Here is a 13717-nt window from a genome sequence, read left to right on the forward strand (position 1 = left end):
AATCTACCGGTTATGACGAGCAGTAATTAATTATTATAATTAACACGTATGTTATGCCAAGAGAGAGATGTCACACTGCCAATAGGAGGTGACACAGAACAATTAATTCTTCGTGTTCGCACCGCAAGTTGCTAATGGATTTTTCTTAGAAATTTCGAGTTTTCGGACGGCGACAAACCTTTTGCGTACTTTTAACTTTGACATCTTGCGCAGCCAGGCTCTGTTCGGGATTCAGCTTGCGCCTTAAGGCTCAAAGTCGCTAAGAACTTCCTGTTCACTGGAAATCCGGAAATTATAAAGACCTCCTAATTTTTAAACTACGCCAATCAGGTGAAGTTGGGGAGCAACCTTTGCTGCGGATAAGGGTCCCGAAACTTTCTGGGCGTTATCAGATTACACGGGCGCAAATCCGCGCTCCTCAGAATTCTACATTCAGGACCTACATAACTAATTAAGAGTGACTATTGTTCAAGTATTCAAAGTAAACTGCGACAGTAGACCAATCTGTAAGCTGCAGAAAGTTTATGATGATATTAAAGTGAACTCAGTTTGTTAGTATTTGAGTGTATTAATTGCCCCAGTGCTGCTCAATAACGTAGCCCGAGAACAGTGTGTGTGTGCCCTGCCAGAGCAAGGCCCGTTAAGCCCAGAGATAGACCTCAAATCCTAACCAGTCTCAGGCCAAAGCTTGTCATCTCCCTGCTAAGCCTTACCCCAAGGCATTATACTAATTTGTTGTGAGTGCAACCTGGTGACTACTGGTGCCAAAACAAGTCCTTCTGCCTTCCCAACCCATCATCTCAACACTAGTCGCATAACATTCACCGACGTGCTAGCCACGCGCGTTAGGCACACGGCCACTTAGAGACACATCGCGTTGCATGAGGCGCTCGGAAAGTGGGCCGACCTAGGGATCGGGCAGAACCACTCTGCAGCCCCTGTATTATGGTTCTGTGCAGAACTTATTATTAATTACAGATTCCATCAACGTCAAATTTGTCGAACATAACTTCAAAATTTGATCCCGTACCGTGCCTAACGTTAAACACAGGATGCGAAGGCATGTGTACGATCTATCTCCATACTAAATTTCACACGCCCAGCTCCAATGGTTCATCAAACTTCAACAAAAGGTGCAAATTTCTAGACGAACTGTTACCACACACAGCTTCCAGACTCTGCATTAATTGGTTCATTTCCACCTCGCAGGTTCGTGAGCCCTCCATGTTCTGACTATCGATTGCAGGATATTCCCTGGGGTGGCACCCAAAGGCGTAACGTCTATACAAAGTTTCGTCAAAATCAGTCACCTGCTTCAATAGCTGTATGCAGCAGCACTAGCCCACAGCATTTCCATAAGGCTCCACGTATGCTGATCTCATTAGCCCACAGCATTTCCATAAGGCTCCACGTATGCTGATTGCGAGGCCGGTTCCAGTTGCTTCCCCACTTCTGATAAGTCAATAGAGTAATGGTTTGTAACTTGGGGACCGCAACACCCCTTGCTTTCAACCGTAAACATGTGAGGGGTCGTGGGATAATCGTGAGTAGGGGAGGGATTCGAGGAGAAATTTTGCTTAGTGTGGGGGGGGGCTGCCGATTGGCGTTAGTGGCGAGATGATACAAACAAAACAGAAAACATCGGCTCAGAGCCAGAAATATGCGCGGTGGTGTACAGACTCTCACACTTGCTTGCTCTGAAGCTCCCGTGGCCTGAACAGGGCCTAGAGGAAATGATTTATGTGATTTAGCAAAGTAAAGTAAAGTTGTCGCCGCTTTTATTTAAGAGCGATTAAGCGAAGATGTGTGAAGGAACGGAGGAACAGATCCATGCATATTAACTTCCGTTACTAGATGGAGATGAGTGGTCGGTGAGCTTCACGTGCGAACCGCTTTACCCTCAGGGAAATAGTTCCCGGTACCCACTGGATGGGGGGCTGAGTGGACCCCATAGCCGATCAGGAAGTTACGGAGAAAAATGTCTTGGCCTTGCAGGGAATCGAACTCCATCCCGCAGCCCGTCGCTACACCGCTACACTCAAGAACACGCATATCCGAAACAAAGAAAAAAGCTCCAAAACTGTTTTCTGCTGTTAAATTTGGGTAGACTGAAGGCGTAAGGAAGCCCCTTACGCCCCGCAACCAGGCCGAGGCAGAGGTCACAGCGCCTATGGACCGCGACGTCCGTAGCGAGAAGGGAACTACACTATGCACAGTTCGTCTCCCGGAACGCTTCAAGTCGCCTGTCCGAGGTTCGAGTGTAAGAAACAAATTATTTCGATTCTGTTTATGGGCAGGGGGAGGTGCCAGGGGAGTAGCGGCCCACGTGTACACTGGGCTCTGTCCCGTGCCTCTGCAGAACACGGCCTGTATGCGCATGTCCGTAGGTCACGCACTGCACCGTTTCTAGCAACACAGAGTTCCTTCGGAATGTCTTCCATGTCGCGTGTGTCTGAACGAACAGAAGCAGAAATGGGAGGAGTCAGGGTGGCTCAGGTGGCATAGTGACGGCCAGGCATCGAGCAGCGACTCCGGCTCTGGGGCTCCTCAGCCAGCCTCCTTCCCCGGGGGCAGGGAGACAGAGGCGTCAATTCACGGCGAAGGTTACGAATGTGTGGAGCTATACTTCCACTCCCCAATGCCTCTTTACACTGCGGTGCTCAATTAATTAATAAATTAATTCGTGTCCATGTGCAGTAAGATCGCTTTGTGCTGAGCAGCTGAACCAGCAACAAGGTGGGGTGGGGTGGGGTGGGGCGGGGCGGAAATCCTGTTGTGATGTGGAACCGCGCCGTGCAACACGGAGCCATGTCGCACACAACTGGACGTGTCCAGGACACAGGCTCACGTAAGGTAGGGGCCGAGACGGGCCGCAGCATCTCGTCCAGCTCGTATCGATTCGACCGCGCGGAATTTTCCAGCAGCACAACGCAGCTTTCCTCCAGATTCGGGGTCTGTCCGCGACACTTCGACGGCGATCAAACCGTTCCGTCCGGTCCCAACACTGGGCAACGCGGTCCAGTTCAAGTAGCAATATCTGCAGTCACATTCGGGAAACGCTTCTCAGAATCTTTGTCTTGTCGTCTTCTACAGAAAAGAAGACTGAAATGCACGGCGCGGTGCCGTCTCGAAGCTTCGGGGGGGTCTACCAGATTCTACTGCGTCATATCTCTTCATACTCGTCCCCATGACGTATAAGTACAGACAGACATGTTTACGGAGAGACAGCAAGTGGAATTTGTAGTTCCGAAGTTCACTTTCACTTCTGACGTACTCAGACTAAAGACTATTTAATAAACGAGTAGAAAAGGTCGTCACAGCATGATCAATAATGAGCTATCCAAAACGTCGATGGGGCTTAAGTCCTGAATATTTTGTGAGTCTCAGTAGGGGTTGCCTCCCTCTAACAAGACACGCCATGGAAAACTTCGCAGGACTCTCAATTCCTTACGTAGGGTGCGGCAGGAACTCAACAGGGGCAGTAAAGTCTGCAACACACTGAACAACTCAACGGGCACGACTCCTTGCTGAGGAGCTACCACTCGCTGCGGTAGTAAAGAATTCCTCGCCTTTCATGGAATCCGAAAGTTCATTACACGAGACCACCAAAAGTCATTTTCTTAATGTGAGAGATCCATACAAACAGAAGGGGAGGACAAAAGGCTCTGCTAGGGGTGACGGTAAGAGTTACCCGAATTTAATCTCTCTCGATTTGTTCGTTTGTTCCCAAACATATTAATTGCGTAATTTTTTTGTCGAAAAAAGAAAACAATCACTGCCTATCTGACAATCTATCAGACAACACGGCGTCGCATTCCAACATATCTCACCATGCCTCGCTACGAGCCCGTACTTGAACGGCTATTTTGGAGATGAATACCAAGAGAACTTTCTTCAGGAATGTAACGCCGTGTAGTGTGGCAGAAGCCAACTACTGCCCCCATCTCGGAGGACGTAGAATAAGATAAGACCAACTACTGATCGCTGTCGGGGTCTTTCTTGGTTAGCTCAAGGACGCAGCAACATATGAGCGCCGAAGGAAAGACGGAATGATCACAAGAGCCTCCCCTGGTTTTCTGCCAGTCAGAAGACAACCTACACACATACAAGAATTCAGTCCGTACCTCACAGGAAACACATTACGTCTCCGTTACAGAGACCAACCGGTTAATGCTGTTTAGGGAAACAGTCGCTGTTTATTGTGAGAACCATATGGAACACACAAATACACTGCGTGGGCAGAATGCAGAGACTTTATATATAAGATTTAAGTCCGTACCTCACAGGAAACACATTACGTCTCCGCTACAGAGCCCAGCCGGTTAATGCTGTTTACGGAAACAGTCGCTGTTTATTGTGAGAACCATGTGGAACACATAAGTACACTGTGTGGGACAAAAGACGGAGTATTTTAATGTTAACGTAACTGGTACATACACTTACCATTTCTCTTTAAAGGATTAGGGAGTGACAACTGATGCGGTTATTTGCACCCGGAATTTACCTGCCAATAATATCAAGAGGGTAATATTGTAAAGAGTAATTGCTGACCTCAGCATTAGCTACAAGCTGCGGCTGCCTTATCCCAAGTGCAATGTCTGAGCAGAGTGGCGACGAGAGAAAATCTAGCCCTGCGAGAACAGAACTACCGGCTGAGCATCGCGAGGAGATGCTGAGGTAGAGGGCGCCCGGTCAAGCACCCATAAATCTGGCACTCAGGCCTGCTCATTATGAGCGCTGTGCAAATGGGCAGTGCTGCTGCTGCCACCTAGGCTCGGCATATTGGACCAGCTAATTAGTGGTAAGCGGCGAGCTCCATTACAGCAAGAATACACTGCACTTAGATGCTGTTACCATCTGTACTGGCGCACGCGTAAGCCTCGGCACAGCTCAGTGGCAACGACATGTAGGGCCCGCCACCACCACCACGAGATAGGATACATACGTATAACGTGACATTTGAAGTGCGTTCGGATATTTAGGCTCTGAAGATACGAAATGCGATGGCCACGGCTCCGCCCTCATGGGGGCCCTGTATACTCTCGGCAGTGCTGTAAGAGAAATATTCTTAAATGTGCCTGAAACGAATCTGGGGTTTCGTGTTGATATTTGTGTTATTTTTACTTATTTTAAATAAAAAGAACGATTCTGTCCCAGATTCTAGCAAAACTCCTGAACGTAAACTGTCATGACGGTCCATCTACAGAGGTCCGAGTTCTTTCATGCGGGAAACACAGACGGACAACAGACACGACGAAGGTTATGAATGGAATGTTTCATCCCATCCCAAAAGAACTCTGCACTTTGCCCATCCAGTGCATTTATGTCTCGTATAAGACTTGCCATTTAGGAAGCTGACGCTGTGTAGTCCGACAGACATTAAAATTCTGGAGGAATCCGTTGCCTCCATTTTCAGCGTGGAAGTGTAAGTCAGGCGAAGAAACCTCTTTCCTTACTTCTTTTCCTCTCACATATCTTTGTTAAGGGCCACCGTTTTCCCTTAGCTGGCTCACAGTTCCGTCCCATTCACTTTGGTACACAGTGCTCGCATCTGAGTGCTATTCTTACGTTTTGTTGGAGGGGCTAAGGAAAATCACGAAAAACAGTCAAGATACTCCTTCTCCGGGCCAGCATTTGAAAACCATCGACTAGGAAACAGAAATAGATCTAAACAATATATACAAAATTCAGTCCGTACCTCACAGGAAACACATTAAGTCTCCGCTACAGAGACCAAGCGGTTAATGCTGTTTCGGGAAACAGTCGCTGTTTATTGTGAGAATCACATGGAACACACAAATACACTGTGTGGCCAGAATGCAGAGACTTTATATATAAGAATTCTGTCCGTACCTCACAGGAAACACATTACGTCGTTGTAATGTTGTGCTTTTGAAGGGTTAAGAATCATATTACCCTCTCAAGTACGCAAAAACATGTTGACGCTGTTACAGAAGTGGAATCAGTGAATGAATCCACAGCGCCAGGCTATTTGCAGAGCGTAGGCTACCGTTCTGCCTGCAAGTGACGTCCATTGTGTGCTCCATACAACCGCGTTACGTAACGCCGCGTAGCGTAGTGAGCTCCCACGTGGAGAGCAGCGGACGAGCGATAAAGGAGCACAACGACCCCTGGCGGAGGTTCCGCACAAACACGTGCGGCCAAGCAAACAATCACACGCAAAGCCTACTTTCCTTCTGTTGTTCATGCATCCTGAGTTTAGGCTTTCACTGTGGTTCAATATTGATATTAATTCAGCACATGGATCTTTAGGCCGTATAGGTGCGAGTAGTGCTGCCGACGTTTGGGAGGTACCAACTGTCTCCATATTCAGGATCAAAGCCCACTTGTACCATATAGATGGAGACAGCAGATACTTCCCAAACGTCGGGAACACTACCCTCATCTTCACGCTGTAGAAATGCAAGAGCTGCATCAATACCAATGTTAATATTATCATCATCATCATTATCGTTATTATTATTGTTGTGAAAAACTTGAATAAAAGAAGGAAAGACTTGAACAAAATCTATGTGTACGTCAGACATAACTCAAAGCGTTTGTAACTACTTTATAATGGACACATGGTGTTTACTGTGAGGTACGAACTGAATTCTTATATATCATGCAGAAGTTCGTTGCAAGCGCCCTGTTGTGTGGCCATAGGTTGCAGACTGAAGCCATTCTACGCAGTGTTGACTTTCTCTCGACACGTCACGGGCAAACGAGCTGTGGAGTGAGACGTTTCTTCGAGCAGGGGGAGGACACGGAGCCACCGGCGTCGTGTGAAAGTTCCAAAAACGCGTTTCCTATTTGCTCACTTGACTTTCCAGGGGCCCCAGCCAGTTCTCCCTGGGAGGGGAGGGCTAGTGAGCCTGCACGAAATTTACGTTTGTGTTATTAAAGACTATTTTTACTGATCGTCCTAGAGTATCCAGGACAGAACACATTTCGAAATAATTTCAGTTTTCTCTGTATTAATATTTGGCTCCATGTTAAGTGGGTCCCTGTCACCACGGCATGGCATGTCCTCAGGTTGCGGATGGAGGAGACGGCCTCCAGGTATGGAGGGAAGCTACGAACATATTGAATAAGCAGTAGCGGACAGTCGAGGAGGGGTGGGCCTCCAACTTGGGAGTTGGGCATGGGGCTAACAACTCCTCGCCGTAAAGAATGAGCTTGTTACGAAAATTCTCAAGAGGCCTCGGACCTGGATGGATTCCGTGGATAAACGACCTAAGCTAAAGAAAATGGATATGAGATTCGGCACTTGGAATGTACGAAGTTTGTATAGGTCAGGTTCGCTCAGGGCAGAGGCAGAAGAAATCTCAAAATATAAGTTAGATTTAGCGGGAGTACAGGAGGTCATATGGGACGGAAGTGGCATCGCACCAGCAGGAGGCTATACATTTTTCTATGGAAAGGGGAATGAAAATCATGAATTAGGTACAGGTTTTTTCGTACATAAGAGAATCGTATCAGCAGTTAAGAGGGCAGAATTCGTTAGTGATAGGATATCACATATAATACTAAAAGGTCGCTGGTGTGATATCATTGTTGTGTATGTTCACGCCCCAACAGAAGATACAACCGATGATAAGGACAGGTTTTACGAAGGACTAGAACATGTATTCGATAAACTCCCTAAGTACCATATGAAAATTATGTTAGGAGATTTCAGTGCCAAAGTAGGGAGGGAAGACATTTTCAAACCAACAATTGGGAATGAGAGTTTGCATGAAATTAGTAATGATAATGGAGTTAGAGTTGTAAACTTTGCCACATCAAAAAATCTTCAAAAGTACAATGTTCCCACATCGTACATCCATAAATTTACTTGGACATCTCCTGATGGGAAGATACACAATCAAATAGACCATATTTTGATAGACAGGAGATGGCATTCGAGTATACTTGATGTCTGATCATTCAGGGCAGCAGATTGTGATACTGACCACTACCTGGTGGTGGCAAAGGTTAGGGAAAGACTGGCAGTGAGCAAAGAAACAGCACACAGAGTTCATATGGAGAGGTTCAATCTCAAGAAATTAAATGAGGTAGAGGGTAAAGAGCAGTGTCGTGTTGAAATCTCAAATAGGTTTGCGGCACCGAGGTGGATATTACTAAAACTTGGGACGCTATTAGAGGGAATAACAAAGTTTCTGCCGAAGAGAGTGTAAGCTACCACGAACTGAAGAAGCATAAGCCATGGTTCGATTAAGGATGCTCAAAATTATTAGATCAAAGGAAGCAGGCCAAATTGCAGTGGTTACAGGATCCAAGCGAGTTAAATGGGGATAATCTGAAAAATATAAGACGTGAAACCAGCAGGAATTTCAGAAATACAAAGAGGGAATATCTTAAGTATAGCGTGAGAGTGTGAACTGGATTCATCTGGCTCTGGATAGGGCCCAGTAGCGATGACTTCCTTGACCAGCTGGGTGACCATGAACTCTGGTCAGGTCCATGTTTTATGGAGGATAAAACAACCGTTAGCAGCGTCAGTTGCTTCATTAACTCGGAGCCTAACAAACTGACAAACTTGTTTCAGACTCTGACAGATGTTCAGCTGATTGAAGAAATTCTACGCGACAGAACCCGGAACTTCATCACATCCATCACAAAAAGCCCGCCACTGAAACCTGCATTTCAATATTATTTATCCTCCCATGACTTGGTCTTCCAAGTGTGTTGTTTCCTAACTGGTACTCACTGTTGTCCCGGGCACGCTGGTCATCATGGTGTTGTCATTGACCACGGCGGGTGCTGACTGCGGCTGAGGCTGCTGCTGTTGTTGCTGTTGTTGCTGTTGCTGTTGTTGCTGCGACGCTCGCGACACCTTGTTGCGATACCCCTGCGAACAGCAAGAAACACGCTGTTAACAACTGGTATCTCGGACAGCTGCACTTGTTAGCATCGCCAAATTCGCAAGAGACTACCTCCACGCGGCAGGAGAAGCTGATAGCCGCCCAGCCTTTGATGTGACCCGAAGGTTCATTACCGTGCAAACAAAAGCCTGTCACTGGACCCTATTCTGAGCCAGGTGACTCCAGCCCACACCCTCACACTGTGTTCCTCTGTGATTCACTTTAAAGTTAAGAAGATGAAACTCGGGCTATTTCAGAGGTACACAGCGTATATGTTAATGCGAGTTACTAATGCCAGCACGGACTTAGCATGTCACTGTAGCCACTGACAGTACACGAACTTTTGTTATTGTCTGTAGGACAGAGGATGTCAGTAGTGTCAGTACATTTATGAAGTCACATTCAGAGAAACAGAACTATGTAAATATCGAGGGACCAACAAATGTTGCGTCAAAATCTTCTGGAATGTGAAGCCGTGTAGCCCGGTATAAGTTCACCGACGTTTCGGTGCCTCCATCTTCAGGGTCGAAGATCTAAGCAAGTGAGAAGTGAGTAAGGCAAATATTTCTTGCCTCTTGTTTCTTGCTGGCTGCATCCTCCGCTTACACATATACCCTGCAGATTCGCCCCGAAACGTCGGCGAACTTCTACCAGACTACATGGTGTCACACACCAGAACGTCGTGTAGGAGAAATAAAACATAAGAGCGAGGGACAGAATATGAATGAATCATTTTTCACTCATCACGAACGAGCGTGCGCTATGCCGATATGTGCCGTGAATTATCTTCACGAAGTGAAGGAAAGCTGGAGAAGAGAGTGAGATATCGCTGCTGAAGTAGAACGTTTAATTACAAGCACTTAGCTGGGTACAACCTCGCTTAGCATTTCAACATGGCTTGGGCTTCACAAGTTGCGGCCTTGTGGCCGGGAACCAATGGAAACAGAGCGCGGGAAACTACGTCACACTTCCTACACGTCAGTTGTACAATCCATTGACCTCAATCGGTGAAAGGCAATTGTAGCGCAGCGCTCGCTGTATTTCTGGCGATCCTGTGGCCACACTGCACCAATTGGTTGCCTTATCACAAGCCGGTGTAACATTGTTTGTTTCTCGTCATAACGAAAGTCACTGTCTGCAGTGTAGCTGCCATGAACACCTTCCCCACGTTTTCTGCCGGTCACAAGATGGGAACATTCTGAAGCCTGAATGCAGGTTGAAGAAGAAGTGGGGGTGGTAATGAGAGACACATTGGGTGGGGGGGGGGGTAAGAAACTATATCTCCGATTTTGAAGGTTCCCAGACAGTGCCCGCTTGTCCTTCTGGTATGGATAGAGCATTTAATCGGATTTTTTTAATATATTATATATTTTTATGACGCTGGAAGGGGTACATTATAGTAACATTTTTTTGCTAACGTCGGGAGGGCTATATTAGGGCTAAATTTTTATGTTAACAATGGGAGGGCTGCATGTGAGGCATGCAGTGCAACGTGGAATTTGGGTACCAACTCAGTATTTGCTCTAGGACCGAGGAAAACCAGGAAAACCTTGGTCGAGTTGGCCGGTCGCAGGACCTTCCGGATGCAAACTGACTTCTAGCCAGCAGCCTGGCATTGAATGCGCGAGACCTAACATTAGACCCTATCTGTGCTGTTGCTTTATTTTAAAAGTTTACATCTGTTTCTACATTTTTTTTCTTTTGCATAATTTGGATGAGCATCAAACATTTGTGTATGACAATCAAAATAATATATCAAACTTCAGTCCGTACCTCACAGGAAACACATCACGCCTCCATAACAGAGCCCAACCGGTTCAGGGAAACAGTCGCTGTTTATTGAGAGAACCGTACGGAACACATAAACACACTGTGGGGCAGAATGCAGACTTTCTGCGTTAAAGCGGGGGTACGTATTGATAGCACAGTTCTTTACAGTACGTTTTGAGACACGGGGTATGTAATGCGGTTGAAACCGGAATTGGCGACCCCCTAACATCAAAGCTTCGTTTTAACGAGTCCCTGTAGGAAATTACGGGGCTATACCCGCTTCCCGTGAGTTCATATACAGAACCTGCCACACAACGTTAGCAGTTGATACACCTCCAAAGCAAGAAACTCGCGTCTGGCGTATACAGTAAGAGAAATGAGACAGAGAAAGAAGGCGCGGGAACTACACCGTGATGAAGGCACCGTAATCCAGTGTCATGACACGACCTGCAACGCTTGACAAGCTGGCGCAGACAGGTAGAGTGGCGGCACTGTTTCCTTGAGTCGTGAGATCCGGGCAAGGGCACGCCAGCCGGTCGGCCGGCCAGCCAAGTCGCGTTACATCGCATGTTCAAGGTTGTGTCCACTTACAGCTCAACCACACACACAAGTGCTTCGGGTAATATGCAGACTGCTCCATTCAGGAGAGCACACAGCCCCCAACCAATGATAAGCAGGAGTACCCGTTCGTCGCCCGGGATATGGTTGCCTTTCATATCAATATCATAATACGCGGTGCCTAAAAATTTACACAAGGACAAACCTCGGTGCCTAAATTTTCCAGATTTACTCAGGTCATGCAGGAAAGTACTGGGACAGCACTTCAAATTAGGCCACGACTGCTTCCTTCCACGTCGTCTCAAATTCTGACCCTACAGACCAGATCCTAACGCACCCAGAAGCTGATACTCGCTCATCTACTCAAGAAGGGCTTCCTTGCCTTTTGTGCCGTGTTCACAAGAGCCCGCCACTGGTCGCCATCCAGGCCCAAATGCGCCGGGTGGGCCGTGTACCTGGGCACGGTGCAACTGCCCCAGCGCGCCTCATTTCTCATATCCTCACCATTAGCCGGATGTCGAAGTTAATGGATCCTTTTGTGCTGACGTCATGGCGCACGGGATAAAAGAGACTGCCCACCGCTCTCAGCAGGGACTCACAGAGTTCTGGTGCACCACCAAGCGGTAAACATGCACGTTTCTCAAACTGTGGCCCACGAACTTTCTCACGCTAATCGGCGGGTCGCATAGCGGAGTGGAGGTACAGATGCTGACCTCAGACAAGCTTGTAACAAGTTGTCCACGTACGCGTCATGTGAGACCGTTTCACGGACAGCGTCTGTTGGACGCTCAGGGCGCAGACTGCCCTTCGTACGAAACTGGGTTGCATCTGCCCTAACCCCCAGAAGTAGCGGTAACTTTCTGGTTCCAAATCGGCAGGGGCATCGGCCATACTGACTGGCAGTTTCATGGCTTTCCTCAGTTCTCCAGGCAAGTCCCCTCCGTTCACAGGAATGCAGGCAATGAGAACCTTGGAGCGCGGACATCCCCACTATCCGTGGGACTTCTCTCCGTGGCCTCAGTATAGTACGCGTGCAGGCGTATGGACGCATTCCTTGACGTAAATCGGTCCTCGATTCCTCGGTCTCCATCCTGAGCACTAGCCAGTGTACCGACTGGGCCGTACGTCACTTACAGCTTAATGCAATATTTCTTACTCTGAATAGACTCTGCAGCAGTCCATCTACCGACTGAGTCGCGGGAACCGATACGTGAACATGGCTCAAACAGCCACATCTGAAGCTTCTCTAGAGAAAGGTTCTGTGCGGAATCCAATACCAGTTTCAAGTTACATCAATACACGCGTCTTCTGACAAGATCAAATATCACAGTGACATCTCCGTCCATGCAAACAATGATCCGCAATGCTAGGATTACCTGGAGGCTTGAAACCGATCAGTCATCAAGCCATCACAGAGTCTCGGAATGTCATTCCTAGTCGTGCTGACAAACGCAAACGATCGCCGTTATCTCAGTTTGGGACCAATTACTCTTCAAATCACAACGGTAGCTACATATACCTCCTGCTCTAACATCAAGGAAACTCTGCATTCTGCCCACACAGTGTATTTGTGTGTTCCGTATGGTTCTCACAGTAAACAGCGACTGTTTCCCTAAACAGCATTAACCGGTTGGACTTTGTAGCGGAGACGTAATGTGTTTCCTGTGAGGTACGGACTGAATTTATATATATTATTCACATGAAGTTCGGGCGACAATTCATTAACATATGTGATGTGGTGAAAGAAGATATCGCAATGACGCAAATAACCAAATAACATTATTCATATCTTCTGACTCTGCGCTGGACCCAATACTGATGCGTCATGGCAGATGTACTGATAACTGCAGACAACCCTCGCTTCTCTCTTCGGGCTTCGGAGGGTTGATACACTACAACATTACTCAAGGTGGAACAGAGGAAGTTGACTCAAAGGGCAGGGAGTCTCAGGTGTGTCATACACGAGCCGGAACCTGTCCCGCATACGATGAAACAGAGTGTGGCAAGAAATTAAAATACTTTTGGCACCTCCTGTAAACTGGTTAGCAATCCTCTGCAAGGCTGAGACACATTATTTTTAAAACTGGCGACGCTGCCTTCGGAGAGCTTTGTGTACCCACAATAGGTGACAGCATAGAAGAGTGTATATACAGATGCACACACAATGAATAACCCCATAAAGCAGAGTGGTAACTATAAATACCACTTGGTTCAACATGCAATAATATTCATCTTGCCCACACAGTGTATTTGTGTGTTCCGTATGATTCTCACAATAGCGATTATTTCCCTAAACAGCATTAATATGGAGACATAATGTGTTTCCTGTGAGGTACGACCTGAATCCTTATATACCTGTTATTTACATGACCTTCAGACTTCAAATATTACAAACGAACAACACTCCCCCTTCCTGGTTTGGAACCAAGGGTTAGCCAACGCCATGGTAATATGTCGCCTATGAAGTACATTAACTCCATTATTATCTTCAGTCCATTTGCTTAATAACCCCTTCAGTATTA

At 47.1% G+C, this 13717-nt stretch overlaps 1 protein-coding gene across 1 annotated transcript in view; it reads right to left on the reverse strand.

Annotated features, from left to right (window-relative positions):
- The window catches only part of LOC111872603 (DNA N6-methyl adenine demethylase), a 130121-nt gene that overhangs the window by 30815 nt on the left and 85589 nt on the right, over nt 1-13717 (reverse strand). The window contains exon 4 of the mRNA XM_033754761.1: nt 8714-8854. Coding sequence (XP_033610652.1) covers nt 8714-8854 — 141 coding nt within the window. The remainder of the gene's footprint in view (nt 1-8713; nt 8855-13717) is intronic.

The sequence above is a fragment of the Cryptotermes secundus genome, unplaced genomic scaffold, assembly GCF_002891405.2.
Source record: "Cryptotermes secundus unplaced genomic scaffold, Csec_1.0 scaffold1928, whole genome shotgun sequence".
In the NCBI taxonomy this organism is placed as follows: domain Eukaryota; kingdom Metazoa; phylum Arthropoda; class Insecta; order Blattodea; family Kalotermitidae; genus Cryptotermes; species Cryptotermes secundus.